At 38.5% G+C, this 17,497-nt stretch overlaps 1 protein-coding gene across 1 annotated transcript; it reads left to right on the top strand.

The window, feature by feature from the left end:
- The first annotated feature begins 4,042 nt into the window (after nucleotides 1–4,042).
- On the top strand, nucleotides 4,043–17,185 carry LOC121458702 (zinc finger protein 431-like). Its single transcript, XM_041667987.1, has 4 exons — nucleotides 4,043–4,164; nucleotides 11,642–11,768; nucleotides 11,966–12,026; nucleotides 13,235–17,185. Exons 1-4 carry the CDS (start codon nucleotides 4,162–4,164, stop codon nucleotides 14,370–14,372), a joined length of 1,329 nt encoding a protein of 442 aa, XP_041523921.1. The 5' UTR covers nucleotides 4,043–4,161; the 3' UTR covers nucleotides 14,373–17,185.
- Nucleotides 17,186–17,497: the final 312 nt, after the last annotated feature.

The raw sequence follows: 17,497 nt of genomic DNA, 5'->3' as shown, positions 1-17,497 counted from the left end.
CTGCACCATAGTGTTTTCCCCCACCTCACCCTCTGCTCTTCCCTATCAGGAGACAAAATCCCCTCACTCACCATGCTGTGGTTCTCCATTTTGCCAAAGTTCTCAGCTCATCGTCTCCCTGCAACAGCAACTGCACCAGAGAACAATAATCCACTGGCGCCAGCTCCTCTTCAAAGCCAAGACTGAAGGCAGCTTCCTGGAAGAGACCTGCACTGCTTCTGACTGGCAGGTCACCTGGAGTCCGTGATTGGCTAGTGAGTCCTGAGTGGCTAGAGCACCTCCCATAGGGCTACAGTGTGCTTAAAGGGACAGAATACTGGTTCCTGTCCATTCCATTCACCCCAACAGAGAACTTTTCCAGATCTGAGAATGTATGTATTTCAATAGCACTGGCCCCTGGCTACAAAAGCAATCAATGTCATCTTCTTCCACTCCAAAGGAACTTTGCCTATTTCCTGCTGGATGCAACATAACTAGCTAGCTTGTACAGTGCACTGTGCTAGGTGGGCCGAGCAATGTCCTGTCCTACAGGGGTAAGGATACCTAGGATACTAACAACTAAAAAAGGTTTAAAGTTACAAAATGAAATATTTGTTCTGTGGCTTCACTCTGAGGTCAGATGAACTGAAGGTACTTTTTCCATGGTTTTCACAGGGATTTTAAACAACAGGAAAGAGAAAAGCAGGAACCAGATCTCAATCAAGATGATTGGGCTTTCCCCCATCAGAAAGCTGGATAATGACTCCATTGCTTATGGGTTTTATTCCTTAAATTGGAAGCAAACATCAGGCAAAGGAATAATAATAAAAAGAGTAGTGTTCAGGGAAATTTGAATATGTAGAGAATAATGGAGCTAGGAAGAATGACTTCATGAGCACTATTGTCAGCCAGCACATCTCCCTCCATGGTCAGGTGAATAAAATATACAACTGCAGTATTCAAGATTCTCTACATGAACAGGTCAGGTAGAATGATTCTCACCATTATGTAAAAAGCGAGCTTATTAGAATGTATCACAAGCTGTGGTCCAGGTAACTTAAGAACAGCTGCTTACCAATGGCAATTGAAGAATCCAATAGATTGCTTCTCAGCCTTTTGTCTAAGATCAAGCGAAGAATCTAGTAGTTGTTCTGCCCACAGTGCTCAATGTCTCAGCTGGTTTAAGTATTCACCAAATTTACAATGAAGTAGGCTCTAATGCTAGTAAAGGAATGAACTTGGTAGCCAGAGCTAGAGCACTGAGGCAAAAAAGAGACTTTTCTCCTTCTATATACTTTATATGAGCCGGGCAGTGGTGGCGCTCGCCTTTAATCCCAGCACTCGGAGGCAGAGGCAGGCAGATCTCTGCGAGTTCTAGGCCAGCCAGGTCTACAAGAGCTAGTTCCAGGACAGGCTCCAAAGCTACAGACAAAGCCTGTCTCAAAAAGCTTTAAAAAAAAAATACTTTATTTGTGACTGCTGCTACCAGAATGTAAGATGCTGACTAAAATTGGATCATAGTCTTTGTTTGATTCGAATTTATTTTTTGGTGATTTCAAGACAGGATTTTTCTGTGTAGATGTGGAACTCATTCTGTAGGCCAGACTGGTTTAGAACTCAGAAAATCCCATCTCTCCAGCCCCATCATTCAATTAAAATTCTAAATGTGACTTTAGAACTGGAGACAGAGTTTACTTTCCCATTCTTTGGAGGTCAGAGCTTTGATGGTGGTATTTCCCTTTTAAGCATCAATTTACTTAGTTTTAAATTTTAATAGACTTAAGGAACAAATGACTACAAGACTAAACCAATAAATACCTTTCCACTAGCAAGTATCTAGCAACTTTATCAAAAAAAATAAGCAAATCTTGTCATGAACCTAATGGCTCATTCTCTTTTATAAATTATTTTCTGTCAGAAGTAGCGCTTAACCCTTTGCTTCACACTTTCCCATATTGCTTATCTCATTACAGTATGAAAGGTTATTGTTTTAAAATGTATATAACATGATACTAAAGTATTTGCTAAAAAGCGTTTCAGATGTGTAATTAGAGTATAAGTAGAAAAATTACCAACTAAAAGTTTAAAACTTTAATTGGCTAAAAATCACAGTATAATAGTCAGGATTCTATTGAGTCTCAGAATTTATGGACTAAATCTGTCTCTCTCTCTCTCCTCTCTCTATCTCTCTCTTCCTATCAGTGTGTATATGAGAATTTATTGGAATAATTTACAGAGTAAAGTCCAACAATGGCTGTCAGGGAATGGGAAGTTCAAGAATCTAGATGTTGCTCAGACCCACCAGATTGGCGTCTCAACGGTTTTGTATATATACTAGAATCCTAAAGAAGTAGACTTCAATGACAATAAAGTAATACCTGTGGTGACAAGCTGAGGGAACACAGAAAGATGTTGGAACCCACAAGACTATACAGTGAATCCACAGCTAACAGACCAATAGGCAGATGCAAGGGACATGTATATGTCTTTGTCCACATGGAGCATCCCATTTTGCAGAGCTGTGGGAACACTTGTCTTTTGGAAAAGTCACTCTCATATCTGTGGAAACCTTGTGAAGCCATGATTCTTCCCTTAGAAATAGGATTTGTTCCCAAATACCTCAGCATTGCGACTTCTGCAGGACAATGGAGAGACCTTGTTCCATTCCCCCACACCAGGAGGCCTCAGAGTGACAACATTCTTTCTTTGTTCTAACACTCAAATTTACACAGAGTCAACCCCACAAAGTTACCAACTCATAGACCACATAGAAATTTGTATAGAAAACAGGCACTGAGCAAAAAGGCAGCATGCTCTACCTTTGCTAAAAAACAAATCTGGGCATCAGTCTGGCCTACAGAATGAGTTCCATAACTACACAGATAAATTTCTGTCTTGAAATCTCAAAAAAAAATCCGATTCAAACAAAGACTTTGACCCAACTTTAACAGCATCTCATGTTCTGGTAACAGCTGTCACATAGAAAGTATACTGAAGAAGAAAAGGTTTGTTTTTACCTCTTTGCCTTAGCTCTGGCTACCAAGCTTATTCCTTTACTAGCGTTAGAGCCCATTTCTTTTTAATCTTGGCGAATACTTAAAACTAACTGAGACATCATGCCTCATGGCTGAACAACTACTGGATATTTCACTTGATCTTAGACGAAAGGCTGAGAACCAATCTCCTGCATTCTTCAATTTTCATTGGTAGGCAACCATTTTTAGATGGCCTGAACCACAGTTTGTGAGACATTTTAATAAGCTCACTTTTTACATAATGGTGAGATTCATTCTACCTGTCCTGTTCATGTAGAGAATCTTGAATATTGCAGTTGTATATTTTATTCACCTGACCATGGAGGGAGACGTGTTGGCTAACAATAGTGCTCATGAAGACATTCTTCCGAGCTCAATTATTCTCTATGTATTCAAATTTCCATGAACACTACTCTTTTGATTTTTATACATTTGTCTGGAGCTTGCTTTGAACTTCAGGAATAAAACTCACACAACAATGGAGCCATCATCCAGCTTTCTGATGGGGGAAAGACCTGTCATTTTGTTTAAGATGTGGCTCCTGCTTTTCTTTTTTCTGTTGTGTGAAATCCCTGTAAAAACTGTGTATAAAGTATCTTCAATTTATCCGACCTCAGCATGACTCAAGGCACAGAACAAACATCTCCTTTTGACCTTAAAACTCTGTTTAACTGTTAATATTCTGGGCATCCTTCCCCGTGTGGGACAGGAAATCACTGCCCCCACCTAGCACAGTGCACAGTACAGGCTAGCTAGCCACAGTGTGTCCTGGAGGGAAAACGGAAAGTTCCTATGGAGTGCAAGAAGATGGCCGGGTCTGCTTTTGGAGCCAGGGGCGAGTGCAATTGAAATGCAAATCTTGGCCGATCTAGAAAAGATCTTTGATTGGAATGGGCAGGAGCCACTGTGCTGTGTCTTTAAGCACACTATAACCCCAAAGGAGGTGTTCTTGTCACTCAGATCTCACTAGCCAATCAGGTCCTCCAGGTGACCTGCCAGTCTGAAGCATTGCAGGGCTCTTCCGGGCACCCGTTTTCAGACTCAGCTTCACGGAGGCACTGGCGACTGTGCTTTCCTGTGCTGAGGCAAAGTTGCTGCTGCTGGCGGATGGTGAACTGAGAGCTTTGGCGAGCTGGGGAACCACAACATGGTGAGCGGGGGAATGCTGTCTCCAGATGGGGAGGGGCAGTGGGTGAGGGGCGGAAGACAGTGTGCTGCGTCCTCCCGGGATCCGTGTGGTAACCTGCCGCCAGATTCCCTGTGCTGTGAAGTCCCATGTGATCCTTGTTAATTTCTCGACCTAGGGACAGAACTCTGAATAACTTTGTGCTGTGACATTAATCTGCTTAGAGAATTGGGAGCATGGTGATCTGTTTACAAACATCTTTCTTGTCAACTTCAGCATGCACTGTGCAGCGATATGGAGGCAAAGCACAGGCACAAGTCAAATTAAAAACAGGTTAAATGACAAAAGAATAAAATTCTCCCAGTGATATCACATAGCTGAGACAGACAACAGCCAAGGATAGTTAAAATTAACTCTCTCTCTCCTCCTTCCTGGAAGAAACTGGTCTTCTTCTGAGTCAGTCTGCACAGAGGCAAAAGCAGCCTTGTTCTGATTGAAAAATAACTCAGTAAAGACATCCAACTAAAAGCACTGACCACTGTACAATAGGTGACTTTTATTTCCTGTTTCATGTATTTGTGTTCTGTGTCTGTTGTGTTTGTGAGTATTGTGATATCGATACATGTCTCTTAGATGAAATATCATTAAAATGTTGCATAGGACCCAAAGCACTTGAATATCATGGTGCCATTTTCTTGATTTTGCAGCTAAGACTTTAAGATACAAGATGAACATGCCAGTATTACTTATCCATCATTTTTATAATTTTTATAAGTTCCTGCATGACTTTGAGGTGAGAATGTCCCTAAATATCTCAGCTTTTAAATTGTGATAATGTTCAGAAGTGGATTTGGTAACTGAGTATGTTTAGAGGAGAGATGGCTCATTGGTTAAGAGCATTGCCTGCTCTTCCAAAGGTCCTGAGTTCAATTCCCAGCAACCACATGGTAGCTCACAACCATCTGGAATGAGGTCTGGTGCCCTGTTCTGGCCTTTAGGCATACACACAGACAGAATATTGTATATATAATAAATTAATTAATTAATTAACCAATTAATTTAAAACAAAAAAGAAAGAGAGAACTCTACCTTAACATGGCCAGAATCCCTAAATAAAGTCCCCATGCTTTCATTTTTAAGAAAATCATTGTTAAGAAATATTTTCCCATGTTCTTGCATTTTGGAAGCAAGAAATTTTTTCATTCCTTCTCTTTTGGCTGTTGTGATGGTTTTTCTTGGTAGCCAAACTGATTACTTGTGGAAGACACAAATGCACAATGAATTGGGTACATCTGTGAGACACTTTACCTCAAGGTTTTTAAGTGGCAAAACTTTATATTAATCTGAATCATTTGAGCTAACTAAAACTGCCTTTAATCCGGGTGAGACCTTCTGGTGGCAGTCTACATATGTAAAGAATATTGAAGAAGGAAGCTTTTTCTCTTTGTGTGATTTCTCTGCCTGTGGTTGGGAAGGTCATTCTTTTACTCTTTAGAGTCCAGTTCTTAGGAATTTTGGTATATCCTGAAGATCATCTGAGAACACTGGTTGAATAGCTATTGAATTCTTCAACTTTCTATTGGTAGACAGTCAAGGTTGGACTAGCTGGCCCACAGCCTAATAAATCCACTTTTGAAATACATACATAGCGTTTGTTCTGTCAGTTCCAGTCAAGCACAGAACCTTGACAATACTGCCATGATTTCATTTTCCCACTGAGTAAATGTGGTAGCTAATATAGAGCTCATACAGCCATTCTTCCTTGCTCCACGTCTCTCTAAGTGTTCAGTATATTCTAAAGACTACACTTTTTATTTTCTTAAGTTGTCAGGAGATTGAAATGGATTTAATTGAAAAACCCCTAATGCCATGGCGCCATCATCCAGTCTTCTGATGGGAGAAAGACCTAATATCTTGGATTTTATTTCTCATTTCTGCTTTTCTCTCCTAGTTGTCTAAAGTCCCTGCTACATCCAGATACCTTCAGTTCACCCAATCTCAGTGTGAAGCCACAGATCATTTCCTTTTCCTCCCCTAAAATCTCTCTTAATTTTGGGCACCCTTCCACCTGGGAAAATGGGGAAGCATTTTGTAATGGGCTAGTCACATTGTGTCCAGGCAGAAGAATGGAAAGAGTCTGTGGAGTGCAGGATGGTTGCTGGGTCAGCTTTAAGAGTCAAAGCAAGTGTTACTGAAATGCTTTTCTCTGTAGATTTGGAATCTGGGTCTGGAGGGGGATGCAGTGCCAGGAATCACTGTGCTGTGTTTTTAAGCACACCGTATCTTCAAGGGACCTGCTCTTGTCCCTCAGTCACCACAAGCTAGTCAGGTCCTTCATTCAGGCCTGCCAGTCCGAAGTGGTACAGGGCTTTTGCTTTGCTGGGGTGAGGATGCAAAGCTGACTTTGTAGCATAGTAGGATTCAGTGGTTTTGTGTGTTGTTCTATGAAGGCAGGAGACTTACGGCAAGCTGCAACATTTTAAAGTAATCGCTCAGCCATTCTTTCACGAGTGACTTATTAGAACCAAGGGCTTTGGTGAGGGTTAAAACAAAAGGCAAGGATTTTTTGCATTATTGTTTTGTGAACCAAGTGGCTGATTTATCTGTAGATTTCCTAAAGGAAGCTCACTTTCTGTTACACGTTTGTGAATTAATTCCAACAACTCAGATGGTTGCCTATTCTTTTGGGACTTATTGATCGCTTTGCCCTAGCTATGGGAGAAACAATTTCCCACTGCCAGGGCATTATTTCTCTTTCCTAGATAAATGCCAAGCTCTCCCTTCCTGCAATTATCTTTAGCAGGAGCCATTTGGTCAGTGTTTAGGGTATAGCCAAATGCAACTCATTTAAGATATTCGCAGCTATCCAAGGACATAGAAGTACTGTTTGCCCAAAGGTGGCGACTCACAGATGCTCAGATAGAAGTATAAGCTTGTCCTGGTTTTACCTCACTTATGGGAATATCTTCATCAAAACATTTCTACCTCCTTACTCTTACCTTCACCTCAGTTTACTGATGACTTTAGTTCAGGAAACATACTGCTTGTGTTTTACTATCAAGGACAGCTGCAGAGACAATTAACTGAAATCCTGAGAAAGATCGCCTGCTGGTGTCACAGACCCACAGTGCCCACTCTCAGAATGGTTGATAGCAGCATACTCCAGAACTGATTATCTAGAGGCCTGGGTCTCCTCTTTGTTTTCACTATTAGAACAATACGTGTAAACTCAGACCTAGGCCCATGGAAATTGCAGTGTCTGGTGCTGATCAGATCAGCAGCCGTTAGCTAACCCCTGACTGGTGGTTACCCTGTCCCCTTTAGAAGTACTGTGAAGAAAAAAAAGTGGCATGGTGATTTTAAAAACAATCCATCCCCTATTCATAAAGTTACTGAAGATATGCCATGGGAGAGTCATTCTGTCTACTTGAGTACTGAACTCCTCCTCAGCTGAATTCACCTTTTGATCAGTATTTATGTGGAATAAAAAGATCTTTAGGCCCTTTTCCCATTTGCAGAGATTATCCACATTCCTCTTCCTTAGATGTCTTCTCTCACCAATTTTCTAATCATGTGTTTTACTAATCCCTGATCCTCCAGTCAAACCACTGGATAACGTCCATCAGTAAGTAAATTCTTAGGTGCACATTAGGTCATTTCTCCTTCCAAATAAATGGTATGAAAATGTATACTGTTTGAAGTTCTGCCCACTGTGAAGATTTCCCTTCACAAGTACTTTTCAGGGTTGTCCCAGAAAGCGGTTGTAATCCTGCAGTTGTCCAACTCTGGGTGGTTACAGGATGATGTATAGAGCCATCAGCCAGGGCCTAGTCTTCTCTTCCTCGTTTGATGTCAGGGATTGTGATACCTACAGAATTTCTTATTGTACAGGATTGTTTCGGCTATCCTGGGTTTTTGCCTTTCCCTATGAAGATGACTACCATTCTTTTGAGGTCTGGGAGAATTTTGCTAGGATTTTGATGGACATTGCAATGAATCTGTAGATTTCTTTTGATAAGATTGCCATTTCTAGGGGGCTGGAGAGATGGTTCACTGGTTAAGAGCATTGACTGCTCTTCCAGAGGTCCTGAGTTAATTCCCAGCAACCATATGTGGCTCACAACCACTGGTAATAAGATCTGGTACCAACTTCTGTCTGCAGGGATACATGCAGGCAGACCATTGTATACATAATAAATAAATATTTTAAATTAAAAAAAAATGATTACCATTTCTACTATCCTAATTCTACCTACCCAAGAGCATGAAAGATCTGGTGTCTTCTTCAATTTCTTTCTTTGAAGATTTATAGTTTTTGTCCTACAAGTTTTCCACTTATTTGGTTATAGTTACTCTGAGATATTTTATGCTATTTGTGGCTATCATGAAAGGTGACGTTTCTCTGATTTCTTTCTCAGCCCTTTTATCATCTGTGTACAGCAGGGCTACTGATTTTTTTTTGTGTGTGTGTGAGTTAATCATTAATCATGCTACGTTACTACAAGTGTTTGTGAGTTGTACAAGTTCCTTAGTATTGTTTTTGGGATTGCTTAAGGACACTGTCATATTATCAGCAAATAGTGAGAGTTTGCCTTCGCCTTTTCTGATGTGTATCCCCTTGATCTCCTTTCCATGTCTTATTACTCTAGCTAGCATGTCAAGAACTATATTGAATAGATATGAAGAGAGTGGACAACCTTTTTCTTTGGGGTTTTCTTGGCTTTTTTTTTTTTGGTTTTTTTTTTTTTTTTTGGTTTTTTGAGACAAGCGGGGTTTCTTGGTAGCTTTGGAGCCTGTCCTGAAACTAGCTCTTGTAGACCAGGTTGGTCTAGAACTCACATAGATCAGCCTGCCTCTGCCTTCTAAGTACTGGAATTAAAGGTGGTTGCCACCACAGCCTGGCTTACACTTATTTCTTTTCTTTTTTTTCTTTTTTTTTGGTTTCTCGAGGCAGGGTTTCTCTGTGGTTTTGGAGCCTGTCCTGGAACTAGCTCTTGTAGACCAGGCTGGTCTCAAACTCACAGAGATCCACCTGCCTCTGCCTCCCAAGTGCTGGGATTAAAGCGTGCACCACCACCGCCTGGCTAGAAGTATTTCTTTTACATATGAGGGTGCCCTTGTATGTGGGGCATAGATATTCAGTATTAAAATTTCCTCATGATGGATTTTTCCTGTGACTAATATAAAATGTCCTTCTTTGTCTCTTTTGATTTATTTTCGTTTGAAGTCTATTTTGTTAGATATTAGGATGGCTACACCCACTTTATTCTTAAGTTCATTTGATTGGTATATTTTTCCCAACCCTTTACTCTTAGATGATATCTGTCTTTAAGGTTGTGTTTCTTGTATGCAGAAGAAGGATAGATTCTGGTTTTGTATTCAATCTATTAGCCTGTGCCTTTTTATAGGTGAGTTGAGTCCATTTATATTAAGGGATATTAATGACCAGTGATTGCTAGCTCCTGTTAATTTAGTTTTCATTGTTGGTGAGGTTAATTTGTGCATTTTCCCCTTCTTTGGGATTTGCTTCTATGAGATTATCAATTTTCTGTGGTTCTTTTAATATTGTCAGCTTCCTTGGGTTGGAGTTTTCCTTCTAGTATTTTGTGTAGGACTGGGTTTGAGGCTGGATATTGGTTAAATGTGGTTTTGTCATGGAATATCTTGCTTTGTCCTTCTATGGTGGTAAAAGTTTTGCTGGGTATCATCATCTGTGCTTGCATCCATGGTCTCTTAATGTCTGCATAATGCTTGAACACGACCTTCTGGCTTTCATTGTCTCTAATGAAAAGTCAGGTATAATTCTAGCCTAGCTAGCTAGTTCAGTTTCGCTTCCATGGAGCTCACCACCTCTGGCCTGCTCTGGCCTTTGTCCCTAACCCAGTCCTGCCTCTGCAAATGATGCTGGTCTGGATCTGCCCCTGCTCTCATGGAGTTCACTCATTTTACATGGTTGACTATGAACCACTAGTGACTGGGTCAGAGTGTCCTTCATTGAATGAACAGCCTCCCAGAGAAGATCATGTACTTGAACAAGTTTCTCTCCTTGGTGGCTTTTGTTCAATTTCCTGTGAACCTTTATTAGGATAAGCCTCTCTGGATGAAATTCCTCATTTTATGTGATGAGTCTCAATACTGTCAACTAATTTCCTGACCTTTTTATCTACTGTGTTGTGGTTGAAATTAATCAGCTAACTTCCTAGTCATACTGAAATGCTTTTACCATCATTATAAGCTTGACCACTAAATCGCATTGGATAGAGCAGAAACAGTTGCTATTTAGTGCTCAGGAGTTTGGTAACCTGCAGTTTTAATTGTTTTGTTTGCTTATCTGAGTAACCCTTGTAGTGTGGCTACAAATTCCTGAAAGTAAAGGGGGACATCATTCCGGGCTCTATTTGTTTTTATGTCATTGAGTGATGGCCCTGGAATGTAGGTTTTTTACATGTCAAATGTATGCTGCTGTGCTCAGCTTCATGCATATTTTGAATTTGAAAAGTTGAGAGAGCATATCATTCTCATTCCCAGGATGCCATGTAGTCATGACATTAATACTGCCTGAGCATTCAGAGTCAGTGAATCGCTTGTTATGCTTGCTTTGAATTGTTTACTCAATGTGATTATTTTATGTGTCTGCATGGCTATGCACCATATGGGTACCTAGTCCTCAGAGTGATCAAAGCGTCTCAGAAATCCTGAACGTAGAATAATGTATAGTTGTGATCCCCATGTAAGTACTGGCGGTTGTGCCCACCTCTATACAAGACCAACAAGAGCTCAGTACTACTCAGCCATCTCTCCAGACCTGTGTTCATTATTTATGCCCAACATTTATTGCTAATATTTTCAACTGTCCATTTGTAACTGTTTTAAATATGAAATTTCCTTTCATAAAATGTTACTGGCATTGCAGTTTAAATTAGGGCACTTCAGATGTCTCTGGAAGTTGAATACAGAACTGAAGCGAATGCATCACTCTTTGTAGGAACTTCAGTAAAAACCTCTGAATTCTTCTATTTGATTTGTTTGTTTCACTGATTTTTGCAATCGAGACAGGATCTTAATGTGTACTTCCACCTGTCTTGGATACGATTCCATAGACTTGGCTGGCATTCAACTCAGAGACAAATATACACACCTCTGCTTTCTGAGCGCTGCACTTAAAGGCATGAGTCAATACACCCAGTTTGTCCATTGTATTTTTCTGCTTTGTAATTAGTATTTCTTCGTACAATTTTTTTTCATGTCTACTATGTCCTGATGATCTGTTTCCTTGTCTCTCTTTGTTAATAGACAGTTCCTTGTAAGGTGATATCCCATTCAAAGGGTACAGAAATGACAGACTTGCCTCTCCTATTCAATTTCCTTCTAAAGTGAATGTCTGTGTCATGAAATAAGAGTGGGGAACACCAGAATTATATGACTATACTGTCAAAGAAGTATACATTTACAATGTTGTCACCATCATGCTTCTCTTATACACATGAATGAAATATTTTAGAGGGCAGTGACCTATGATGATGTGCATATCAACTTCACTTGGGAAGAGTGGAATTTGCTGGATCGTTCCCAGAAGAATCTCTACAAAGATGTGATGCTGGAGACCTACAGGAACCTCGCTAGTATAGGTAAAAATGAATTTCCTTCATGTTTCAAAATAAGGGGACAACTTTTCCTTGGTTAATAATGTTCTTCTGTAATTTGATTTAGAAAGAAGAATAATGAGGTGAAAAAAGCAGTCATAGTTCTAAGGTTCTCTTAAGATAGTAACATTATTGCACAGTATTTGATAACATAACAGATATTTTCTGATATTATATTTTAGGATACATTTGGGAAGACCATAATAGTGAAGAATATTGTCAATGTTCTAGAAGATATAAAAGGTAATTTTCACATGAAAGCTGATAACAACGCCTCTGGTGAAACTGTGATGTGTCCTGAAAGCTTTAAACAAAAGCAGCAGTGTAAAGAAGCACAGCTCTAAGTGCATTAATGGTTATTAAATTCTCACAAATCCATATTTCACGTATGTGAATTGCATTTGAATGACATTCTTTTTAAAAGGAAGTCAAGAAAGCAATGGCTAAATAGATATCACCATTTGAGGCACAGCACCATGAGAGCTTTATTGTAGATCTTTGAATCCATTTATTTCTTGCTACTCTAATGAAAAGGCATATACATTGAAGAGATGATATTTTTGTACTTATATATATATATTTGTATGTACATATATGTGTATTTGTATAAATAATAATTTGTATATCTGCAAAACTTTCTACTAAACCAATATTCCATTGTAAATTTTGTCTTACTCATATACTTCTTGTGACTGTGCTAAGTTTAGTGAGAGAGAGGCAGAGTCAAGAGTCAAGGGGCTATTGTTGTGGAGAAACCTTAATACCTATACCTATACCACAAGTCTATGAGGGACAGCAAGTAAATCCTGAGAATTCAATGTGGAAATCTTTTATTTGTTATTCTATACTATGTGTACCATATGTTACTCTTGATACAAGTGTATGAGCATAGAGATAGTGAAATATAGCATACCACTCTCTAAGAACAATTAGAACACAAGCAGTAGTCCCCATGTAGATTATAATTGTTGAATTTGATTCAAGTATACAAGTAATTGGTTTTCTACCATCATTGTTCATACATGAACAAACTCACACTGCAAAAAAATCCCTAGAGTTCTGGAACTGTGCAAATACTTCTGGGTGCCCTAGTTCACATAGCAAATGTAATCACATTCACAGTATAGGAGAATTTATGATTGCAATAAAGTTGGTAAAGCTCTGAGTTTATCCTGTTCTCTTCCAATATGTGTAAAATACCATATAGAAAAAAATCTGTAAAGAGGAAAAGGTAAGCCAAGAAAGAAAAGAATTTACCATCAAAGGTATTTTCAGAGTTGCAAGACAACCCCTAATTAAAGAGAAAAACGAGTTTAGACACAGTTATAAAAACTCATGATCTGATTTCTCTTTATAATTAGTACATATTGTAGCATAAATTCATTCAAATGTGTATGAACAGTATGTGCTGAATGTGGTAAAACTTTTATATGTGCCAATTATCCTTGCAGGATTGAAAGAATTCAAACTCAAGAGAAACTTTCAGTATATATTCAATGTGGTAAACCCTTGACATATGATACTTACCTTAAATGGAATGAAGGAACCCATACTGGAGAGAAAACCTATGAAACTAGTCAATGTAGTAAAGCCATTTCTTATCACAGTTATGTTCAAATGTATAAAAGAAGACACACTGGAAAGAAACCCTATGAATGCAATCAATGTGATAAAGCCTTTGCTCTTTACAAAACTCTTCAAAGTCATAAAAGAATACATACTGGAGAGAAAGCCTATGAATGTAATCAATGTGGTAAGACCTTTGCACGTCACAGTAATCTTCAAAAGCATAAAAGAACACATACTGGAGAGAAACCTTATAAATGTAATCAGTGTGGTAAAGCCTTTGCTCAACTCAGTCATCTTCAAAGTCATGAAAGAACACATAGTGGAGAGAAGCCTTATGAATGTAATCTGTGTGCTAAAGCCTTTGCACAGTACAGTGCTCTTCAAAAACATAAAAGAACACATACTGGAGAAAAACCCTATGGTTGCAATTACTGTGGTAAGGCCTTTGCACAGTACAGTGCTCTTCAGTACCATAGAAGAACACATACTGGGGAGAAGCCCTATGAATGTAATCAGTGTGGTAAGGCCTTTGCAGCTCACAGTAATCTTCAAAACCATAAAAGAACACATACTGGAGAGAAACCCTATGAATGTAATCAGTGTGGTAAGACCTTTGCACGTCATAGTCATCTTCAATTGCATAAAAGAACACATACTGGAGAGAAACCCTATGAATGTAATCAGTGTGGTAAGGCCTTTGCACAACCTAGTCCTCTTCAAAGGCATAAAAGAACACATACTGGAGAGAAACCCTATGAATGTAATCAGTGTGGTAAGACCTTTGCAGCTCACAGTAATCTTCAAAGTCATAAAAGAACACATAGTGGAGAGAAACCCTATGTATGTAATCAGTGTGGTAAGGACTTTGCAGAGCAGAGTTCTCTTCAAGTGCATAAAAGAACACATACTGGAGAGAAACCCTATGAATGTAATCAGTGTGGTAAGGCCTTTGCAGCTCACAGTAATCTTCAAAAGCATAAAAAAACACATACTGGAAAGAAACCATATAAATGTAATTAGTGTGGTAAAGCCTTTGCATATTGCAGTCATCTTCAATTAAATAAAAGAACACATACTGGAGAAAAACCCTATGAATGTAATCAGTGTTGTATGGCCTTTACAACTCCCAGGAATCCTAAAAGTCATAAAACATCTCACTTTTGATAGAAACCCTACAAATGTAATCTGTGTAACAAGAACTTTGCAGACCACTGTACTCTTCAAGTGCATGAAAGCATGCATACTGGAGAAAAACCCAATGAATGAAATCAGTGTTGTAAGGGTTTTGCACAGCACAGTCATCTTCAAAGGCATAAAAGAACATGAAAAAGTATGAATGGAATCAGTGTGGGAAAGCCTTTTCATTTCTTATTCATCTTCAAATGCATAAAAGTACGTATACTGAAGAGAAACCATGAATGGAATCTATGTGGTCAATCCTTTGTCACAATAATCTCCAACTACATAAAATAAACCATCCTGGAGATAAACTATGAATTTAATGAGTGTAGTCTTCAAAAGCATGAAAAATACCATACTGCAATGAAACTCTATCAAGGAATTTGGTGTGATAATGTTTTGCAATTTATACAGGAGTAAAACTTTTGCGTGTGATCAATCTGATAAATTTTTTTCCACATTATAATAGTCCTTGGGTACCTGAAGAAGAAACTGAGGGCTCCTTCTTAAAGCTAATACACTTACAGTCATTTAACCAACAACATTTACTCTTCAAAAAAATTGACAGTTTCAACAATCTGTTCAAGCACTAGGATACCTCTTTATTTTGTTTACACTAGCAAAACTGATGGACAAAACCTAAATTTTTAATTTATGACATCCTATGGTTAGAAGAGCTAGTCAAAGAATTATACCCTGGTACTGAAATGAGATCCAAAGGAAAACACTTTTTTCCTGAATCTAGAGTTAGTGAAAGAAACAACCCTTTAAACAGAGCCAAAAAGGTAAAAAAAGGGCCAGTGAAGGAAACATACTTTGGCTCTCAAACCAGAGCCAAAGAAATACACTTCATCCTTGTCCAACTGAGCACAAAATCCAGCCCATCTTTTAGCTTATTCAAGCTCAGGGATTGAAATCCAACCAATACCTCCCTTCCAAATATCCTTAGGCCTCTGGTTCTAAGAAGCCTTATATGAGCCATTCAGTAGGCAGCTGCCACTTTCTGCCATGGCAGAGGCAACCACACTCCTGGTTTCTTCCTTCCCAAATACATCTCTTGATTGTGATTTGTATGAAGACCTTGCACTGAGATGGATCAGAAACTCCCTTGTGGAGCTGAACTGAGATACAATTGATACTTATCCTTAGAAACACGTTTAGCCCAGAAAGAGGACAAAACAATGGACACCTTTTTTCAGCAACAGAGGTTTCTACTGGGCAACTCTCTTAGAATGGAGCAGATCCCAACTGTGATGGCTCTCTCTCAGAAAGGAATAGGATGGCTGCATCTAGTGGACTGATCTTTCCTTTACAACTGTAGGTGTTGCCTGACTTCATGCAGTAAGGGTACCTTTCCCTCCAGAACTGTAACTCTTGCACTATGAATATAAATAAAGTAATCATTTTAGATTTTATACTTCTCTTCAATTGCATGGCTTAAGTAATTCAGATATGAATCATGGATGTCTACTTGCTCCTTTTTTGCTGTGATGTAATGACTATTTCAAATTACAGATGCAATTTATTTGGCTCTTGGTTCTATAGGATAAAAGGATCAACATGAAAGTGTCATGACAACAAGTGTCAGACATGGCACCTAAAGCAGGAGCTTAAGAATTCATATCCTTAACCTCCCACATGGAGCCGAGGATGGGAACTGGAGTTGGTGTCTGGATGTAAATTCTCATAGCTTACTCTCAGTGACATATTTCTTTCCACATGACAGCATGTCCTAATTCTTCCCAAATAATACCACCAATTTAGGAGGATTATTTTTTCTTACTTCAAGCTTAAATTTTCCTTCTCTTTACACAAACCAATTCATGATGAAAGTTGTTTTAATTGTAATTATGTGATGTATGTGTGTATGCCTGTAGGTATATGAATTTGCATTCTGTATCCTGGGAAAATTAACACTTTGGATCATCTTGTAGCAGGAATTACAGGAAGCTGTTAAAAATCTGATCTTAGTCCTGGGAATGAACATTTTTAGTCACCTAGCCATGACTCTATTGCTGTAAATATGTTAAGTTTTATTTATATCACTGGAAGTATGGAATATGTGTAAACTAATAAAGAAGAAATCCCTGTTCATGAGAACAATTTGTTAATGACTTTAGATATCACAGTTGTCTTTAGTTTCAAGAAAAAATATTTTGCATGATAGCCTTGAAGGAAGTAAATTACATACCATGTTCACTCCAGACTGATGGTGGTGATCATTCCATTCTGATTTCTATTTTTAAACATTTGTGGTAGTCAGTAAAGTGCTATATGTGTGGCAAATCCATTTAATGATGTTTATTTTGTAGACCTTATATTCCTTCTATGGCCTTTATTTATCTTCTATTGTGCCTGTACCTAGTGATAGGTGTTAATCTGCTGTAATGTATAGAATGTTGTCCCCATTGTATAATTGTCCCATTGGTTATTGAAATATCAGGCCATGTTTGATTATACTTTTCATGTAAGGGTGGTGGTTTGTTGTTCCTGGTTTTGATTTTCACCTTTTCACAATTCCCTTGCGATTTTGTTGTTTGTTATTCATTTTCCATTGAATGTTAGTAATGATTCAGGGAAACATTTGAACTGATGATGCTCATTTGTCTTGCTCTTGAGTACAAGTCCAAGGACAGATGATGAACACCCAATATGTGCTGTTTTTTTTTTCAAGAGAATTTAAGAGTGTTAAAGTTAAAATGACTGATAAAAGAAATTATAAGAAACATTAAATACCTCATGTGTGTATTCAAAAAAAGTATTTTCATTTATTTTTATTTATCTTATATAGATGTAACAAAGTATGATAATCAGCCATTAACTGTGTGTGTAAAAGCATAGCTTGGTGTTCTATAGGGATTGAGGTTAGGTTTGTAGTCTGGCACACAACAGTCCTTTCCCATCGTGACAATTCACGGGTGCTCACATTTCACTGGAAAAATATTAAAAAGGTAAAATTTATTCAT

The sequence above is a fragment of the Microtus oregoni genome, unplaced genomic scaffold (assembly GCF_018167655.1).
Source record: "Microtus oregoni isolate MIOR12 unplaced genomic scaffold, Mior012 000018F_ref0000195, whole genome shotgun sequence".
Classification (NCBI taxonomy): domain Eukaryota; kingdom Metazoa; phylum Chordata; class Mammalia; order Rodentia; family Cricetidae; genus Microtus; species Microtus oregoni.
This window is presented reverse-complemented; position numbering and strand designations above follow the sequence as displayed.